We start from the raw sequence: 22,135 nt of genomic DNA, 5'->3' as shown, positions 1-22,135 counted from the left end.
GATAAGCCCCTGATGCTGGTGGCCTTAGCTCACCTTCGATTTTGGGGGTGACAGGTTCCCTTTTAATGGCTCTGTTCCTCTTGCTCCCCTGAAGCCATACACTGCCTGTAATGGGTGTCCCGTCGGCCTGTATAAACGATTGGTGGTGGAAGCTAGTGGTTCTTTATGTTATTGTAAAGCTGACAGTGACTTCCGTGTGTGTGAGAGAGCTGGAATCTGAGGTGTATATACCATACACTCACTGTGAGTTTCCCAATAACCGGCCCAGTTGTGGAGGCCGTCATGTCCTGACTATTTGATATTTGATATTGTCCTTATCCTGACGGATAAGGACAATAAGGCGCCGTGCTAGTGGCAGCCCATTGCAGCAGCAATAGTTTTAGTTTTATTTAGGAATTATTTTTGTTATGTGTGAACCTTTTTTCTTTCTGAGCCTCAGTTTTGGAACTCTAAGGAACCTTTTCCCCAGTACCTTCTCCTTCTGAACTTGGATCCGCTGGAATGCTTCCCTTGGATTTATGCTGAACCCTTGGATTTCCCCTTGGATGTTTGCTTCTAAACCTTGGATCCTCTGATTTGTTTCCCCTGGATGCATACTGCTACCCACTGCTTCTGGATATAAGCTTCTGAACCTGGGTTCCTTTGAAATGTTTCCCTTGGATGTTTGCTACTACCCACAGCTATCTGGATATACAGTGCATTTGTGATCACCTTGCAACTTAGGTCTGGTTTTTTAGTGGCCACTACCTGTCTGGGAATTGGCACAGCTATGTCTGGAGACGTGCACTGTATGCCACCCTGCACGGTCATGCTTGGTGCGACTAATATGGCCAAGGTTTTGATGGATGTCTCAAAGTCTGTTCCTAAACGTGTTGCTTACTCAAGGGGCCGACTTCTGGAGCTGCGCAGGCTAATGTCTTCTCCTGCAGTGGGTAGACCACGTGTCCCTAGTGAGGTAAGGCGACCTTTCAGAGGCTGCAGAGCGGGCAAAAAACTAAAGGCAAGGCGAAGACGGTTTAAACCTGTAGTTCCGTCCATCATCATGGGGAATGTTCAATCACTGGGAAATAAGTCGGATGAACTGTTAGCATTAATACGGACCCAGAGGGATTACAAGGAATGCAGTTTGATGTGTTTTACTGAAACATGGTTACGCGGCGAGATCCCTGACTCGAGTGTTTCAGTACCAGGATTTCACATGGTCCGGGCTGATAGAGACACTATGAAGAGCGGCAAAAAAAAGGGCGGAGGAGTTATACTCTACATAAACAATGGATGGTGCAATCAGGGGCATGTGACTGTAAGGGAGCGCCATTGTTGTCCGAACATTGAACTGCTAGCTGTTGGCCTCAGACCTTACTATATTCCTAGAGAATTCTCGCTTGTTATTGCAATAGTGTTGTACATACCACCAACTGCAAACCATGAGGCTGCAGGTGAAGTGCTGTCAGGAGTCATTGCTCGGCTCCAGATGAAACACCCCAACTCGCTTACTGTAATCTCTGGGGATTTTAATCGGGCTAAAATTTCAACTGCTCTACCTAAATTCTATCAATTTGTTAAATGTACAACACGTGACAACATTATTTTGGACTTACTCTATGCGAATGTCAAGAATGCTTATTCATCGTCTACCCTGCCGCCCTTGGGGAAATCTGATCACAATCTTATACTATTGTCACCAGTCTACCAACCTGTTGTTAGAACACAGCCTGCTACCATTAAAACAGTTAGAATGTGGAGTCCAACAAATGAACAGGCTTTGCAGGATTGCTTTCATCTTACAGACTGGGATGTGTTGCTTGGGACAATGGATGAGTATACAAATGTTAATGAAGTGGTTGGTAGAGTGACTGACTACATTAACTTCTGCACTGATATGCTGGTGCCGGCTAAAAAGATTAGGTGTTTTGCAAACAACAAGCCATGGATAACAAAGGAATTGAAGCATTTGCTCAACAGGAAAAAAAAGGCATTTAAATTAGGCGACAAAGAGGAAATTAAAATGATACAGCATGAATTGAAGTATAAAATAAAGGAGGCCCAGAAAGCCTTCAGAATTAAACTTGAAAAGAAACTGTCCCACAATAATACCAGGGACGTTTGGTCAGGAATGAAATTACTGACTGGGCTTAAGGCAAGGTCTGATCACGGGGGAGGAAATCTGGACAAGGCTAATGAGATGAACGAGTATTTCAATAGATTTAGCAGTACATGTGTACTGCCAACTGGAAGTGGAGGGGAATTGGGTGCAAATTCTGCAACATCGATATTGGAGGAGGAGCAGACTAATTTTAGAGTATCCGAAAATGATGTGAGGAGGCAGTTTAAGTCACTTAACATTGGTAAAGCTGCTGGACCTGATGGACTCAGCTCACGTGTCCTTAAAGTTTGTGCAGACCAGCTGTGTACTGTCTTTACACTCCTATTTAATGGAAGTCTACAAACACAGAGGGTACCTGTGTTATGGAAAACTTCCTGTCTGGTGCCGGTACCCAAGACTTCTTCTCCTGCAACCCTAAATGACTATCGTCCGGTAGCCTTAACATCTCACGCTATGAAGGCCTTGGAAAGATTAGTGCTTGCTCACTTAAGACCAAGGGTCAATGCTTTTATCGATCCCCTTCAGTTTGCTTACCGACATAGATTGGGGGTGGATGATGCTATTCTTTGTCTGTTACATAGTGTACATTCATTTCTGGAGACTGACGGAACCATGGTGCGAGCGATGTTCTTAGATTTCTCGAGTGCATTTAATTCCCTGCAGCCACCTTTACTACACAAAAAGATGACTGATATGAAGGTGGAGGAGGGGATGAGAAATTGGATAACTGACTACCTATCAGATCGGCCACAGTTTGTACAGATGGGTGCAGTTGTGTCAAGCAGATTATTGAGCAGTGTAGGTGCCCCCCAGGGAACGGTGCTTGCACCCTTTCTATTCACACTGTATACATCGGACTTTCAGTATAAATCTGATCTTTGCCACCTTCAAAAATTTTCGGATGACTCCGTGGTTGTGGGATGTATTAGGGGAGATCAGGGGGATGAGGAATATAGAAGGGTGGTGTCGAATTTCGTGGATTGGTGCAATGGTAACTATCTACAACTAAATGTTAAGAAAACCAAGGAGTTGGTGGCCAACTATAGCAGGATAAAGATGGAATGCTTACCGATCACTATTGCTGGGCAGCAGGTAGAGCAGGTGGATAGTTACAAATATTTGGGGGTCCATTTGGATAGCAAACTGGACTGGAGATGCCACTCAGAGTTTGTCTACAAGAAGGGGATGAGCAGATTGTATTTCCTAAGGAAACTGAGGTCTTTTAATGTGTGTAGCAAAATGTTAGAAATGTTCTACCAATCTGTAGTGGCAAGTGCCATCTTTTTTGCAATCATATGCTGGGGTAATAGTGTGCGGGCCTCTGATGCTAATAAGCTGAATAAGCTTATCAAAAAGGCAAGCTCTGCTGTCGGCTGCAATCTGGACTCTCTTGAGGAGGTAGTGGAGAGAAGAACTCTGAAAAAGTGTATGGCAATTATGAACAATAATGCACATCCATTATATGAGCTATTCATGAGACAGAAGAGCACCTTCAGTAACCGGCTAATATTTCTGAGGTGTAAGAAGGAAAAATTTAGGAAATCGTTTGTGCCAACTGCTATGGGGATGTACAACAATAACATTAGGGTTAAATCATAGAGGGGATTGTCTACTTTATTTCTTCTACTTTTCAGTTCACCCGCTGTGTTTGTCCTATTCTAATGTATAATGTCCTTCTGTCAACAAACTGTTATGTCAATTATGTAATTCATTTTATGATTCTTATGATGTAAGTTGTGCTGCTGTGATACCATAATTTCCCACGGGATCAATAAAGTGTATCGTATCGTATCGTATTTAACAAGCTGGTGACAGCAGTGGGATCTGTGCGACCCCCTCGGCTGTGATCCTAGACATATACTAGTAGGCCAAAGGGGAACATGTAAATAATAACAGTGGTTTAGTACGTGTTGTTCCCACTTATTAGTATGGAGCAGAGATGTGAGTCGTAGTTCTGGTGCCCTAATCATTCGCTGGCTACAGTGTAGAGGTTAGTGCATTTGTCCACTAGATGGTGCTGTGCTCCTAACAAATTTCTCTAACAGGTTCTAATCTAATGAGTTATTACATGTGACTGCTACAATTGGATTTTTTTCAGTGCGAGTCACTGTACTGCCTACGTTCCATGATAAACCAGCTGTACGAATGTGTATGTATTCTATAATATGTAATTTTATAGGATTCTTGTATAGATTTGTAATCAGTGTTTCTTGAACTGTGAGGTGTCCCCTGATATTTGCAAAACGTCATCTGGTGAGGTAGTGTTCACTAATGGCATAAGTTGCACAAGCTTTTCTTTTGCTGAAGGAAGCTTTTTATTTTAGTGTTGATTTAACTTTAAGTAATTGGCAACTTCTGCAATCATTTTAATAATATATAGTTTTAACTTTAATAATATATAGTTTTAACTTTTAATAAGTACTTTGCCATTGGTGGTGGTGCTCAAATCTAAAAAGTCTGCGAATCCAAAGTATATTTGGATGGCCTCAGTGTATGAGCCGGTAGCCCTGCCCCATGGATTGTGTGCATCCTTGTTCCCCTAAGGCTACTTTCACACTTGCGTTGTTTGCTGTACGTCGGAATGCGTCGTTTTGGAGAAAAAACACATCCTGCAAAGTTGTCTGCAGGATGCGTTTTTTTCTCCATAGGCTTGCATTAGCGATGCATTGCGACGTATGGCCACACATCGCATCCTTCGTGCGACGGATGCGTCATGTTTTGGCGGACCGTTGGCACAAAAAAAAGTTACATGTAACTTTTTTTTGTGCGTCGTGTCTGCCATTTCCGACCGCGCATGCGTGACCGAAACTCCGCCCCCTCCTCCCCGGACATTACAATGGGGCAGCGAATGCGTTGAAAAACTGCATCCACTGCCCCCGTTGTGCTTAATTAACACACTGTCCGTTGGTGCATCGGACCGACGGTTTGCGACGGCCCGTTCCGACGGACTAGTGTGAATGTAGCCCAAGCTGTGACGTTGGTATAACCACTCTGCCAGTTCCCTGAGAGTCAGACACGTCCAGCTATGCTGAGGGTTGTGTTACGGCTCTATTTGGGGACTAGCCACAGGTTGGGGAACTCTGATGTTGATCCATTCCTGAAGCTGTTGTCATGGAGTGGGACCTTATTAGTCTCACTGCAGTGATCGGGGCCTTCTTAAAGAGCCATGAACCTGTGGGTTCACCACATTGACTAGAGCAGGATTTTTATCATCTTGAAGTAAAGATTCCCACTCATTGACCACACACAGGATTCTTGATCATGATCAGGAATTGGAATTGTGATGTCGAAGTTCCTGATGTCTTTGTTGGAAAATACTATAATTTCTACTTGCTTTGTTTTCTTTAGGGTTTTTTGATAACCTCCAAGCCAGAGAATGCTTGTGAACCCATCGCTCCCCCTCCAGTGCAAAAGGACAACACCTCCAGCGTTTATATCGTCCTCATCCGGAGACTGGATTGTAACTTTGACATTAAGGTAGGACCGGTTGTCGCTTTCTGATCGTTAAGACTTTAATTAGCAGGTAAGTTTACTTTTACTGTATGGTGTTTTAGAATCATTAAAGGGAACTTGTTACCAGGTTTGTCCCATACAAGGTAATGCCAGCGCCTATAAGCCCTCATATACAGTATTCTATTATGCTGTATATATGCCCCAAAGTGAAACACCTGTTGTTATACTCCCCTATGGGGCGGGCGGTCGCTGGTCTTGGTCTGGCACCTCCTTTGTTTTGATGCCGTCCTTGTTCTGTATTTCATGTGGATGACGTGTCCTGCATCATCCGTACAGCAGTGCGCATGCACCAGGACTCTCTGACTTTCCCGGCACCTGCGCACTGCAGTACTTTGCTGTGTCCTAGTCAGCGCAGAGAAGTACACCTGCACAGGAGCGCGATGCCGGGGATACACCGTGGATGACATAAGATGTGTTGCCCACACAAAGCATAGAAGGAAGACTGCATCCAAAGAAGAAGGGATGCGCCAGACCAAGACCAGCGACACCCCTCAGACCGGACCGCCCCATTGGGGAGTATAATAAAAGGTATTTTTCTTTTGTTGCAGGCCGGATGAAGGGCAGATATACAGCATTTTATCATACTGTGTATGAGGGCTGAAAGGCGGTCGCCGTATCTAATGTGGGACAATCCTGGTGACTGGTTCCCTTTAAACATTGCGCCAAAAACGGACATTGTTGCAAAAATCACAAGATTGTTTTTAGACGTTTTTGCTTCTAGAGGATTTTGGCTCTTGATTTAGTGGCTCTTGTAGCCTGTGCTTGAATGCCGCTGCGCCATGTCTCAGGTGACTCATAGTCAGGATGTTACAAGCGCCACCATTATTTTGTCTGGTGAATAATGAAAGAGACGGGGAAATGTGAAGTACCAATGTCTTTTGTTTTTATTTTTTATTTTTTTTGTTATTTTGGAATTTATTAGTATTCGCAATACAATGATTTAGTTCTTTAAACAAATCCATGCAAAACAAATCTTAAAGCTTTAGCTTTGACGTCTTGATCCTGCGCCCCCTTATGTACTCAGCCGGTGTAAGGGAATGGTGGCGGCCATGATGATCCACCCTCTTGTGGTAGTTGCTGGATGACCTTGCTGATTGACATGGTGCGCCCGGCTCGTCATGTACTATTGTGGGAGCAGATTTAATAACCGTAGCAATCAATGTTATTAAGTAATGCTTTACAAGAAGCCTAGGGAAAATCTGGTGTGAAAATCCTCATATCTCTGCTTCCTAGAAGTGTGGGATTCCAGGCCGTGTGTTGGGATTATGGTGCTAAATGCAGTCTTGGAGCAAACCTCCATTATGCCTGGTACTAAATAAAGTGTCTATGGACTGAGGCCATCCGAATGGTATTCATCTACCAATAGCCAGCATTATGCCTTAGGGGCAGGGAAGAGTTAAGCTGAGCGCTGGAGCCAGACATCAGGCCTTTTTAGGTAATCACGTTTGCATTGCTTAATGTAAGATTCCATTACCTGCCTGTGGAGATCGTCCCCGTAGAGGCTTGTGGTCAATAGCATTCAGCCGCTTGGAGCTGGAGGAATGACTTTCAGCAGACATTTCGGCCTGTTTTACATTGTCTCACTTTACGGGAACTCAATCACCCTGGTTAGTTTGTAAATCCGGTGGCTCCAGGCCATGTATCTGTAAAAGTAATTTATAGATGGACGTCTTCACATTTTATATCCCTGTGCAACAAATGCTTCTGAGCGGACGGGTCCGGGTATGCATGACTTCTTGGTGCCGTGCCCACAGTTGACCTACACACCTAGAAGTGGCCATTATGTCATCAATCCTCGGTGATTGTCCTATAACATAAGGTTTGGGTAAGAATCGCGTGTCATTGCCTGATCTACTGATTTCACAGAACTCTCCATCGTTGTACCCTGTCGCCAGGTCACTGTATGACCTTGTTATTGGACATTACCTATGACGGTGGCTTGTTCAGATGCTTTTCTTGTTCTTTTCTCATTCATAAACGCAAGATAAAAAACAGAGTAAGTAAATACCGTATTTTCCGGCGTATAAGACGACTTTTTAACCCCCGAAAATCTTCTTAAAAGTCGGGGGTCGTCTTATACGCCGGGAATCGTCGTGTACGCCGGTGTATATGGTGGGTGGGGAGTGGGAGTGATCCTGATGACGAGGGGGCGTCTCACAGGAAAGTGAGTAATCCCCATTACCTTATCCTAGCGGTGCAGCGTGGGGGTGTCAGTGCTGGGAGCGGCGGCGGCTGCTGTGTTCTGGTGCGGCGGCTCCTCTTCTGTGTGGGGCCTCTGTGCTGTGAGGTGGCGGCGGCAGCGGCGTATCTTTATCCAGTCGGGGCTCCTCCGGCATCTCCTTAGCCCTGGAGGCCCCGCCGCAACTCCATCGGTGCAATGTGGTGGCCTCCGGGAAAATGGCCGCTGCTCAGATTCAGATCTCGTGTCCCGAGATTTCGGGACGAGATCTGAATCTGAGCAGCGGCCATTTTCCCGGAGGCCACCGCATCGCACCTATTGAGCTGCCTCCGGGAAAATGGCCGCTGCATTGCACCGATGGAGTTGCGGCGGGGCCTCCAGGGCTAAGGAGATGCCGGAGGAGCCCCAACTGGATAAAGATATGCCGCCGCCACCGCCACCTCACAGCACAGAGGCCCCACACAGAAGAGGAGCCGCCGCACCAGAGCACAGCAGCCGCCGCACCAGAGCACAGCAGCCGCCGCACCAGAGCACAGCAGCCACCGCACCAGAGCACAGCAGCCGCCGCACCAGAGCACAGCAGCCGCCGCACCAGAGCACAGCAGCCGCCGCCGCCACTCCCAGCACTGAGACCCCCACGCTGCACCGCTACGATAAGGTAATGGGGGATACTCACTTTCCTGTGAGACGCCCCCTCGGCATCAGGATCACTCCCCCCCCCCCCCCAAAAGGCACATATTCACCGGCCCTATAAGACGACATAGGGTGTATAAGAAGACCCCCGACTTTTAAGAAGATTTTATATTTTAACTGGTAAAGTTGGGGGGTCGTCTTATACGCCCAGTCGTCTTATACGCCGGAAAATACTACTCTGCAATAAATAAACAGCAATAGTGCATGAAAATCGTGTTTAATTAACATACTTTTGGTAGAATAAAAAACGCAATAAGCTGTCTTCCCACATCACGGAGACCCTATTTGGAATGGCCTTAAAGGGAACCTGTCAGTAGGATTGTGCTCAGTAACCTACACACAGTGTCAGGTCGGCACCGTTATACTGATTAATGACACTTTGGTTGATGAAATCCGTCTTGTGGTTGTTCTTTAATCTTTATTTTCAGTTTTGAGTTAATGATTTGCCTGTGCTCTGGGACGGCCTGTGGGGGGTCTATCAAAGCCACCTGGGCTCCCATAACACCCCAGCAGTGCCACAGGCTGATCGCCTCCATGCCACGCCACATTGATGCAGTAATTGATGCAAAAGGAGCCCCGAACAAGTACTGAGTTCATTAACTGAACATACATTTCAGTAGGCCAACATTTCAAATTTTAAAATTATTTCTCAAGCTGGTGTTATAAAGTATTCTAATTTACTGAGATAATGACTTTGGGGTTTTCATTGGCTGTAAGACATAATCATCAACATTAAAGGGAACCTGTCACCCCCCCCAAAATCGAAGATGAGCTAAGCCCACCAGCATCAGGGGCTTATCTACAGCATTCTGTAATGCTGTAGATAAGCCCCCGATATATCCTGACAGAGGTTAGATTATACTCACCTGGGGGGGCGGTCCGGTCCAATGGGCATCGCGGTCCGGGGCCTCCCATCTTCTTACGATGACGTCCTCTTCTTGTCTTCACGCTGCGGCTCTGATGCAGGCGTACTGATTTGCCCTGTTGAGGGCAGAGTAAAGTACTTCAGTGCGCAGGCGCTGGGCCTCTCTGACCTTTCCCGGCACCTGCGCACTGCAGTACTTTGCTCTGCCTTCAACAGGTCAGACAAAGTACGCCTGCGCCGGAGCCGCAGCATGAATACAAGAAGAGGACGTCATCGTAAGAAGATGGGAGGCCCCGGACCGCGACGCCCATCGGACCGGAACCAGATCGGGACCGCCCCTGGGTGAGTATAATCTAACCTTTTTTTTTCTCATCTTTCAGGATACATCGGTGGCTGGTGGGCTTAGCTCATCTTCGATTTTGGGGGTGACAAGTTCCCTTTAACAGAAATAATCACTTGAAATAGATCACTCTTTAATGACTCTACTTAATGAGTTTCACTCTTTGTATTTAAGAAGTGAAATAAATTAACATTTTGATGATATTCTAATTTAGTGAGAATCCCCTGTATATTCCAGTTCATCTTTGTAGGTTTTCTCTTTCAGTTGCATTGGAACTTTTCTCTCCCACTGGGATCTTACATCAGCACTTCGGCCTCCGGAGATATTAGCAGGTTTTCTCCTTGGAGTTGTCTTGCATCACACCTGACAATGTTCGTGACATCTTGCATTTACATTGCAGGGAGCAGTCTACACCCAATGTGCTGTTTTATCAGGCCTGGCTTGGTGCTGCCATTGCTCTTTCTGGGAAGTGATACTATTCTAGGGATCTGAGTGGGTTGCACAGGGACAGAATGTGTAATGCCACCGGTCGTCTGTTTCTATGGTCACTTGAGCGATCGCTATACCCCTGCAGGTTTTATGCTATTTATATGCTGTTGTTTTTTTTTAAGCAGCACCAAGTATTGTACTTATTCCTGTATTTATCTTATTGGTGTTAGGTGAGATATCTGAAAATCAGGAGCCACTACAGAGTTTTACTGCTGCTGCATTCTATCATACTACTGGGTGTTGAATCCCAAAAAAGCCTCTTCTCCAGATCAACTATATTGTATGCAAACTAGGGGGTAGGGAAATGGGCCCTTATAAGCAGGGGTAGGGGCATCGCCAGGCACAGTTATGGGAAGCCATTCCAACTTTAGGACCCCCTTTCTTAGATGTCTGTATGTATGGCAGCTGAGAATACTTAATCAGATTTTATTGGACTAGATTTAAATGGGTTGTCCACCTTTTTTCTTTTTCTCCCTTTACTTAAATGCATGTATTTAGGGCTAAAAATCATTTTTAATTAAGTTTTGCTAAAAGTTTTTCCCCATTTTGTCTTTTACAGCCTCTGTTTCCCTGCACATTCTATGGTCAGGTTTTCATAAATGTGCTGTAAGGATCTCCGAAAAAGAGGGACAAAATGAAAACTTCCCATTAAGCTATTATAGCAGATTGACTGACTGTCAGTTATATCACTCTGCAGCCAGCAGCAGACCGGGTAATGCAACATTTTTAATAAAACCCAATTGCAAAAATGATTTTTTAGCCCCAATACATGCATTTTAAGTTAAAAATGAATTATATATACATGTCTGCCTCAAAGGTGGACACCTCCAATAAAGTCAGCATAGCCCTTAATATACGTTCTATAGATACAAACGGGTACATGTATGGGTTTTTTAGAAGCCTTCTTCAGATAAACAGGATGTAACAAGTCTGCACACCCCTGTTAAAATGCCAGGTTTTAACAATGTAAAAAAATCTATCAAGAAGAATAATTTCAGCACTTTTTGCATCTTTAACCCCTTACTGACCTCGGACGGGATAGTACGTCTGACGTCAGCTCCCCTGCTTTGATGCAGGGCTCCGCGGTGAGCCCACATCAAAGCTGGGACATGTCAGCTGTTTTGAACAGCTGACATGTGCCCGCAATAGCGGCGGGTGAAATCGCGATTCACCCGCCGCTATTAACTAGTTAAATGCCGCTTTCAAACGCAGACAGCGGCATTTAACTACCGCATCCGGCCGGGTGGCCGGATATGAGCGCATCGTCGGAGGTCGGCGATGCTTCTCCATTGTAACCATAGAGGTCCTTGAGACCTCTATGGTTACAGATCCCCGGCAGCCGATTTTCTGCTACATAGCAGCGAACAGCAGATCGCTGCTATGTAGCAGAGCCGATCGTGCTGTGCCTGCTTCTAGCCTCCCATGGAGGCTATTGAAGCAAGGCAAAAGTTAAAAAAATGTGAAAAAAATAAAAAAAATATAAAAGTTTAAATCACCCCCCTTTCGCCCCAATCAAAATAAATCAATAAAAAAAATCAAACCTACACATATTTGGTATCGCCACGTTCAGAATCGCCCGATCTATCAATAAAAAAAAAACATTAACCTGATCGCTAAACGGCGTAACGAGAAAAAAAATCAAAACGCCAGAATTACGTTTTTTTGGTCGCCGCGACATTGCATTAAAATGCAATAACGGGCTATCAAAAGAACATATCTGCACCGAATTGGAATCATTAAAAACGCCAGCTCGGCACGCAAAAAATAAGCTGTCAACCGACCCCAGATCAGGAAAAATGGAGACGCTACGAGTATCGGAAAATGGCGCAAATGTTTTTTTTTTTTTTTTAGCAAAGTTTGGAATTTTTTTTCACCACTTAGGTAAAAAATAACCTAGTCATGTTAGGTGTCTATGAACTCGTAGTGACCTGGAGAATCATAATGGCAGGTTAGTTTTAGCATTTAGTAAACATAGCAAAAAAGCCAAGCAAAAAACAAGTGTGGGATTGCACTTTTTTTGCAATTTCACCGCACTTGGAATTTTTTTCCCGTTTTCTAGTACACGACATGGTAAAACCAATGACGTCGTTCAAAAGTACAACTCGTCCCGCAAAAAATAAGCCCTCACATGGCCAAATTGACGGAAAAATAAAAAGTTATGGCTCTGGGAAGGAGGGGAGTGAAAAACGAACACGGAAAAACGAAAAAATCCCAAGGTCATGAAGGGGTTAATGTCGCCCATAATCTATATCCACTTTTCTATTGAAAAACTGATCTTTTTGAGAAGGAAAATTAACCCCTTAAGGACCGAGTCACTTTATAGGTTAATGACCGGGCCTCATTTTTTAAAATCTGACCACTGTCACTTTGACAACTCTCGAACACTTCAATGGATCCCGGTGATTCTGAGATTTGTTGTTTTGTTTTTTTTTCGTGACCTATTGTTCTTCATGATAGTGGTAAAATTTGTTTGATACAGCTTACGTTTTTTTCTGAGAATATCAGAAATTTGGCAACCAATCTTGAAAATTTCACAATTTTCAAAGTTTTAATTCTTATGCCCTTAAACCGGAGAGTTATGTCACACAAAATAGACATGAGGGAAATGTTATTTAACTATTTTACATCTGCACAATATTTGAAACATAAGTTCAAAGTTGACCAGCGATTTCTCATTTTTACAACAAAATTTACCAAACCAAATGTGATGTGGTCACTAAATAAATTAAAAAGGACTTTAAGGGGTCTATATGACAGAAAATACCCAAAAGTGACACTATTCTAAAAACTGCGCCCCTCAAGATGCTCACACATTCAAGAAGTTAATTGAACCTTAAGGTGCTTCACAGGAATTAATGGAAAGGCAACAGGAGAAAATGGACCCCAAAATTTGTTGTGCAATTTCTCATGATCATGCCAACACGCCATATGCGAGGGCAAAACTGCTGTTTGGCTGCACAGCTGGGCCGAGAAGGGGAAGGAGCTCCATTTGACTTTTTTAATGCAAAATTTGCTGGAATAGTTAGTGGATGCCATTTCACGTTTCGAGAGTTACTGATGTGCCTAAACAATGTAAATTACCCAACAAGTGACCCCATTTTGGAAACTAAAACCCGTCAAGGAATGTATCCTTACGTGTGGTGAACACTTTGAACCCCCAGGTGTTTCATAGTTCATAGAAGTTTATAACTTTGAGCCGTAAAAATAAAAAAAATAAAAAATCTCACAAATGTTTTTAGCTCTATTTTTTTTCACAAGGGTAACAGGAGCAAATGGACCCCCAAAATCTGTTGTGCAATTTCTCCTGAGTATGCAGATACCCTATATGTGGGGGAAAACTACTGTTTGGGCATATGGCAGGGTTCAGATAGGATGGAGTGACGCTTTCGAACTCCGAGTCTTATGTAATGGTCTGCTGGTGTCATGTCATGTTTGGAGAGCCCCTGATATGTCTAATCTGTGGGAAACCCCCCCACAAGTTACTCCGTTTTGTAAAGTAGACTCCCGCAAGGAATTTATCTAGACGTGTGGTGAGCACCTTGAAACCATAGGTGCTTCGCAGAATTTTGCTTCGTTGATCTGTGAAATTTTAGCCCCAAATTTTTTGACTTTCACAAGAATAGCAGGAGAAAATGGACCCCAAAATTCGTTGTGCAATTTCTCCCGATTATACCCATATACCATATGTGGTTGAAAACTACTTTTGAGGCACAGTGCAAAACTCAGAAGGGAAGGAGCACCATATTCGAGTTCAGATTTTCTTGGACTGATTTGAGGGTACCATGTCACACTGATAGAGCCCCTGATATGCCCTCTTCCCCCCCATAAGTGACCCCATTTTACAAACTACGCCTCTCAATGAATTCAGCTGCAGTGATCATATTGACACCACAGGTTTGTCACAGAATTTTAGAACTTCGGGCAGTGAAGAAAAAATCATTACACTTTTACCAACAAAATTTTGTTTTGGCTCCAGATTTTACATTTTGACACAGGGAAGTGGATAAAAATTGCACCAAAATTTGTCCATCAATGTCTGAATGTAGAAATACTCAGTATGTAGCTGTACAGGACTGTTTAGCCACACGGCAAGACTCGGGAGGGACCACCATTTGCCTCTTGGAGCACAGATTTTCCTAGAATAGTTTCCGGACTCAATATACAGAGCCCCAAAGTCCTAGAAGCACTGAATACCCCCTCAAGTGACCCCGAAGCTGGGGATACGCACCCGTAAATTAGGCAGGCTCTCATCGCTACAGAAATGCCAAACCTATGGATGCTAAATGTGGTTTAGGCAGACTGGGGCTCAGAAGTGAGGGAGATATTTAGGAGTGCAGAATTTGCTGAATTTCTTATTGAGGAGGTGAGCGAGTCATTTCACTTTTCCAGAGCCTTTGTACTACCAGTAATGTGGAAACCGCCTTTATTTCAGTTAACAGATGATGGACCTGAGCGAGAGATTTTTTTTGTTGTTGATTGAATTGAAGCTTTTGTTGGCAACATCTTGCATAACATTTGGGATCACTTTTATCCGGCTCTCTGCACTGATCACTTTTGGGGTTTCCATCTAAATCTCCAAATTACATGATTCAGATGAAACCATGGAAGGATCCATTCACTATAATGAGGCAACAGAGTTACTCTGAACTCCGTCTGGCCACTATTCAGCAGTGTCCTCCTTTTCAGTAGTGCACAATACTGTGGCCAACTGCGCTATTATGTACACCTAAAAAGATGAACACTGACACACCAAAGGCCAGACGGCATCCACTCTGCCTCCATCTGCCTCATTATAGGAAATCTTCCGCCGGGGTTCGGTCTGAAGCCCGTATTTCAGAGATTTACTCGTAAACCCCGGTGTAGGCGCTCATCGTAGAGTGCAGGATAAATGTGAGCCATGCCTTGCTACGAACTTTGGGAGACAGAATGAACAAATCAACCGCAGGTGAAGAATTGACTTGACTTATTTTTTTTACGCCGTTCTTCCTGCAGTATATGTGAGAAGACTAGTTTATCCTTTGTGTCCGTGCTAATACAGCAATACCAGATTCATATCAGTGTTTTACATTTGGCTGCTGTCACACACTAAAAGGGTTTTTTGGTCAATTGTGCGTCGCCATATTTTGATAGTGACGTGCACAGCACCATGGATTTCATGTGTGTGTGTATATGTAATATATATATATGTATGTATACTTATTCCAGAGAAATGAATGTTTTTCTCAATATACAAATAAGCTGTTAAGATCTATTGGCTGGATCTAGATCTCCCTGAGAATCTGTCTCCAGATCTTATTTTACCTGAAAGGGGAGTTACTAGTGTGAGACATGTAAAGACAGTCTGCTCTCTCGGTCTATATGTCTCATATGCAGCATTACTGCTAGGAAGAGGGGGCAAAGATTGCCAATTCTTGATGTGCCGTGCTGATAGACTGCTACCCAAAAAGACTGACTGCGATCATAAATTCAAAGGGTACTTTTAATTTAAGAATGTGCGTATTTATGTAACCATATTATTTCAGTTCATTATTTTTCTCCCAATTTTGTTTTTTGTTTTTCAATTGAATTGTACATATTATAGGTGACATTAAAGGTTTAGCAAGTTATGAAAAGTTACGTAATATGATTTTATTACATGACAAAACCTGTAATTTTGATAGGGGAGTGAAGACTTTTTATAACCACTGTATAGTGTAGATTTGTGCTGCCGAGCTTTTCTGTAGTGGAAGCAGCATTACTTTTGTTAGCGTACAGACCTTTCCTGTTGCTCATAGAACAATATTACTTTGCATGTAAGACATGCATGTGTGCAGCTCCTGACTTATTTTTTGTGCGGTAATGTTGTTTTACAAGTTCTTTGGGTGGGCTGTCTTAAGGTGGGACTGTGTCCATGGGGCTGGCCATGGAATCTGAGGAATGCAGGCCTTTCTCCACAAACTCCTATTTAAACACCATCCTGGAACAGTTTAACCATTTCTAAGATTTATGGATAGAACTCCAAGCTATTTTTATGCAATAATATCTCTTTATTGATAGTGACAACATTGGACTGCGGTGTGTAGCCAGGAAAAGTAGACAAGAGACTGTTTTCACAGAACCAATAAAGCAAAGAGCTACTTTAAAAAAAAAAAAATTCTTGTTATATGTTGGGTTTTCTGTGGATATTGCTCCCTATTTGCATCAGTACATGAACCTGCTGGGTTTGAATATGTGAAGCAAAAACAGTAGTTACAAAGCTGCAACTAATGAAAGTGGACTCTCCTCCAAAGCTTTGTGCTGTCTAGTGTGCAAAATAAGTTATCCCATGCACTCTGTTCTGGTAAGGGAACATGCAAATATAATTTTGCAATTAATGTATTGACGATAGTTTGTGTTTTGACATCACATGCATTGGTGTCAGTGGTGGCTCCCCGTTGATTTTTCCCGAACGCCATCATTTATGAAAAAGATAGGGTTCAAACTAGGAGATAACAGTGGATGTTAACCCGCGCTGCCGAGGATCCAATATACGATAAGACCAGATGCGGTTTTATCTGTCAACGCGTTTGAAGTAATCCCTCTTCACCAGGACCAACCACAATCATAGTGGAGGTATGAAGAGGTATGATTACCTCGAAACGCGTTGTCGGCCTGGAGATTTTGAGGCTGCTGCTTAAAATCAGTAGAAAAATCATAAATTGCACTCCAGAGGGGATACCAGTAGTAGTGATGAAACGCTTCACTCCAAAGGATATGCTGCAAAACAAGGTGAATTTATTTACAGTCCTTGGATCAACAGCTTCACTCCGGTGATACCCTCTTGAGGTCGGCCACATTTATGATTCATGTATGATAATGTGGAGATAGGTTACATTTATGATTTATATATATGCTAATATTGGACAATGTGAACTATTCTTATGATGTTCTAATATATTGAGTGCTCCACTCCCTTTCATGTTATTTTATAGACATGAGCATGTCATTCAGGATATGCTACTATTAACCCCTCATATGACTCCAGCCAGTACATTTGGGCTCTTTAAATATTACTTGTTACATTAGTAGATCATGAATACGGTACATATATATCTTATATCTAGTCATGTTGTTACCGGCTACTGTCCTGAGTACGCTGATACCTCATATGTGGGGGTAAACCACTGTTTGGGCGCACGGCAGGGCTCGGAAGGGAAGGAGCGCCATTTGACTTTTTGAATGAAAAATTGGCTCCAATCTTTAGCGGACACCATGTCGCGTTTGGAAAGCCCCTGTGTGCCTAAACATTGGAGCTCCTCCACAAGTGACCCCATTTTGGAAACTAGACCCCCCAAGGAACTCATCTAGAGGCATAGTGAGCACTTTAAACCCCCAGCTGCTTTACAAATTGATCCGCAAAAATGAAAAAGTACTTTTTTTTCACAAAAAAAATTATTTTAGCCTCAATTTTTTCATTTTCACATGGGCAACAGGATAAAATGGATCCTAAATTTTGTTAGGCAATTTCTCCTGAGTACACCAATACCTCACATGTGGGGGTAAACCACTGTTTGAGTGCACGGCAAGGCTCGGAAGGGGAGGCGTGCCATTTGACTTTTTGAATGGAAAATTAGCTCCAATCGTTAGCGGACACCATGTCGCGTTTGGAGAGCCCCTGTGTGCCTGAACATTGGAGCTCCCCTACAAGTGACCCCATTTTGGAAACTAGACCCCCCAAGGAACTTATCTAGATGCATAGTGAGCACTTATAACCCCCAGGTGCTTCACAGAAGTTTATAATGCAGAGCCGTGAAAATAAAAAAATAATTTTTCTTTCCTCAAAAATGATTTTTAGCCCAGAATTTTTTATTTTCCCAAGGGTAATAGGAGAAATTGGACCCCAAATGTTGTTGTCCAGTTTGTCCTGAGTACGATGATACCCCATATGTGGGGGTAAGCCACTGTTTGGGCGCACGGCAGGGCTCGGAAGGGAAGGCACGCCATTTGGCTTTTTGAATGGAAAATTAGCTCCAATCATTAGCGGACACCATGTCGCGTTTGGAGAGCCCCTGTGTGCCTAAACATTGGAGCTCCCGCACAAGTGACCCCATTTTGGAAACTAGACCTCCCAAGGAACTAATCTAGATGTGTGGTGAGCACTTTGAACCCCCAAGTGCTTCACAGAAGTTTATAACGCAGAGCCGTGAAAATAATAAATGTGTTTCCTTTCCTCAAAAATATTTTTTTAGCCCAGAATTTTTTATTTTTGCAAGAGTAACAGGAGAAATTGGACCCCAAAAGTTGTTGTCCAGTTTCTCCTGAGTACGCTGATACCCCATATGTGGGGGTAAACCACTGTTTGGGCACATGCCGGGGCTCGGAAGGGAAGTAGTGACGTTTTGGAATGCAGACTTTGATGGAATGGTCTGCGGGCATCATGTTACGTTTGCAGAGCCCCTGATATGCCTAAACAGTAGAAACCCCCCACAAGTGACCCCATTTTGGAAACTAGACCCCCTAAGGAACTTATCTAGATGTGTGGTGAGCACGTTCAACCCCCAAGTGCTTCACAGAAGTTTACAACGCAGAGCCGTGAAAATAAAAAATAATTGTTCTTTCCTCAAAAATTATGTTTTAGCAAGTAATTTTTTATTTTTGCAAGGGTAATAGGAGAAATTGGACCCCAACAGTTGTTGCCCAGTTTGTCCTGAGTACGCTGGTACCCCAAATGTGGGGGTAAACCACTGTTTGGGCGCACTTCGGGGCTTGGAAGGGCGGGAGCACCATTTGACTTTTTGAACGCAAGATTGGCTGGAATCAATGGTGGCGCCATGTTGCGTTTGGAGACCCCTGATGTGCCTAAACAGTGGAAACCCCTCAATTCTAACTTCAACACTAACCCCAACACACCCCTAATCCTAATCCCAACTGTAGCCATAACCCTAATCACAACCCTAACCCCAACACACCCCTAACCACAACCCTAACCGCAACACAACCGTAACCCTAATCCTAACCCTAATCCCAACCGTAACCCTAATCCCAACCCTAACCACAACTGTAACCCCAACACACCCCTAACCCTATCCGTAACCCTAACCACAAGCCTAATCTTAACCCTATTTCAAACCCTAGCCCTAATTCCAACCCTAACCCTAAGGCTATGTGCCCACGTTGCGGATTCGTGTGAGATTTTTCCGCACGATTTTTGAAAAATCTGCAGGTAAAAGGCACTGCGTTTTGCCTGCGGATTTACAGCAGATTTCAAGTGTTTTTTTGTGCGGATTTCACCTGCGGATTCCTATTGAGGAACAGGTGTAAAACGCTGCGGAATCCGCACAAAGAATTGACATGCTGCGGAAAATACAATGCAGCGTTTCTGCACGGAATTTTCCGCACCATGGGCACAGCGGATTTGGTTTTCCTTAGGTGTACATGGTACTGTAAACCTGATGGAAAACTGCTTCGAATTCGCAGCGGCCAATCCGCTGCCGATCCGCTGCCGATCCGCGGCCGATCCGCTCTGTGTGCACATGCCATAACCCTAACCCTACCCGTAACCCTAACCCTACCCCTAACCCTACCCCTAGTTCTAACCCTACCCCTAGTTCTAACCCTAGTTCTAACCCTAACCCTAGTGGAATAAGAAAAAAAAATATTTTCTTTATTTTATTATTGTCCCTACATATGGGGGTGATAAAGGCGGGGTTTATTTATTATTTTTTTTATTTTGATCACTGTGGTAGAACCTACCACAGCGATCAAAATGTACTTGTAACGAATCTGCCAGCTGGCAGATTCGGCGGGCGCACTGAGCATGCGCCCGCCATCTTGGAAGATGGCGGCGCCCAGGGAGAAGACGGACCGACTTCGGGAGGATCGGTAAGTATGAGGGGGTGGTGGGGGGTGGATCGGAGCACAGGGGGGGGGATCGGAGGACGGGGGGAGCGGACAGGAGCACGGGGGAGCGAACAGGGGGACGGAGGGGGGTACCGGACAGAACGGAGGACTGGGGAGGAGATTGGGGGCGGTGGGGGGGGGCAGAACATGATTTCCAGCCATGGCAGATGCTACTGCAGCATCGGCCATGGCTGGATTGCAATATTTCACCATTTTCATAGCTGAAATATTGCAAATTGCTCTGATTGGCTGTTGAAAGTGCAACAGCCAATCAGAGCGATCGTAGCCACGTGGGGGCAAAGCCACCCCCCCTAGGCTGAAGTACAACTCCCCCTCTCCCTGCAGATCGGGTAAAATAGGAATTAACCCATTCACCCGATCTGCAGGGATGCGATCATTCCATGACGCCACATAGGCGTCATGGGTCGGGAAGGGGTTAAAGATTTTCTGTATTTTCATGACTATGAAAATTGTAAATTCACACTGAAGGCATCAAAACTATGAATTAACACATGTGGAATTATATACTTAACAAAAAAGTGTGAAACAACTGAAAATACGTCTTATATTCTAGGTTCTTCAGTATCCACCTTTTGCTTTGATGACTGCTTTGCACACTCTTGGCATTCTCTTGATGAGCTTCAAGAGGTAGTCACCGGGAATGGTCTTCCAACAATCTTGAAGGAGTTCCCAGAGATGCTTAGTACTTCTTGGCCCTTTTGCCTTCACTCTGCGGTTCAGCTCACCCCAAACCATCTCGATTGGGTTTAGGTCTGGTGACTGCGGAGGCCAGGTCATCTGGCGTAGCACCCCATCACTTTCCTCCTTGATCAAATATCCCTTACACAGCCTGGAGGTGTGTTTGGGGTAATTGTCCTGTTGAAAAATAAATGATGGTCCAACTAAATGCAAACCGGATGGAATAGCATGCCGCTGCAAGATGCTGTGGTAGCCATGCTGGTTCAGTATGCCTTCAATTTTGAATAAATCCCCTACAGTGTCACCAGCAAAGCACCATCACACCACCTCCTCCATGCTTCACGGTGGGAACCAGGCATGTAGAGTCCATCCGTTCACCTTTTCTGCGTCACACAAAGACACGGTGGTTGGAACCAAAGATCTCAAATTTGGACTCATCAGGCCAAAGCACAGATTTCCACTGGTCTAATGTCCATTCCTTTTGTGCTTTAGCCCAAACAAGTCTCTTCTGCTTGTTGCCTATCCTTAGCAGTGGTTTCCTAGCAGCTATTTTAACAGTTGTTGTAGAGATGTCTGCTGCTAGAACTCTGTGTGGCATTGACCTGGTCTCTAATCTGAGCTGCTGTTAACCTGTGACTTCTGAGGCTGGTGACTCGGATAAACTTCTCCTCAGAAGCAGAGGTGACTCTTGGTCTTCCTTTCCTGGGGCGGTCCTCATGTGAGCCAGTTTTTGTAGCGCTTTATGGTTTTTCGGACTGACTGACCTTCATTTCTTAAAGTAATGAAGGCCACTCGTTTTTCTTAGAATTTGTATTATGGCAAGAAAAAAACATTTAACAGTCTATTCAGTAGGACTATCAGCTGTGTATCCAGACTTCTGCACAACACAACTGATGGTCCCAACCCCATTTATAAGGCAAGAAATCCCACTTATTAAACCTGATAGGGCACACCTGTAAAGTGAAAACCATTTCCGGTGACTACCTCTTGAAGCTCATCAAGAGAATACCAAGAATGTGCAAAGCAGTCATCAAAGCAAAAGGTGGCTACTTTGAAGAACCTAGAATATAAGACATATTTTGAGTTGTTTCACACTTTTTTGTTAAGTACCGTATATACTCGAGTATAAGCCGACCCGAGTATAAGCCGACCCCCCTAATTTTGCCACAAAAAACTGGGAAAACTTATTGACTCTAGTATAAGCCTAGGGTGGAAAATGCAGCAGCTACCGGTAAATTTCAAAAGTAAAAATATATACCAATAAAAGTAAAATGAATTGAGACATCAGTAGGTTAAGTGTTTTTGAATATCCATATTGAATCAGGAGCCCCATATAATGCTCCATAAAGTTTGATGGGCCCCATTAGATGCTCCATATTAAAATATGCCCCATAT

At 44.0% G+C, this 22,135-nt stretch overlaps 1 protein-coding gene across 2 annotated transcripts in view; it reads left to right on the top strand.

Annotated features, from left to right (window-relative positions):
• The window catches only part of RNF13 (ring finger protein 13), a 96,491-nt gene that overhangs the window by 49,889 nt on the left and 24,467 nt on the right, over nt 1-22,135 (top strand). For both annotated transcript variants that reach the window (XM_077290770.1, XM_077290771.1), the window contains exon 4: nt 5,453-5,581. In XM_077290770.1, coding sequence (XP_077146885.1) covers nt 5,453-5,581 — 129 coding nt within the window. The remainder of the gene's footprint in view (nt 1-5,452; nt 5,582-22,135) is intronic.

Source organism: Ranitomeya variabilis, chromosome 2 (genome assembly GCF_051348905.1).
Source record: "Ranitomeya variabilis isolate aRanVar5 chromosome 2, aRanVar5.hap1, whole genome shotgun sequence".
Lineage (NCBI taxonomy): Eukaryota > Metazoa > Chordata > Amphibia > Anura > Dendrobatidae > Ranitomeya > Ranitomeya variabilis.
This window is presented reverse-complemented; position numbering and strand designations above follow the sequence as displayed.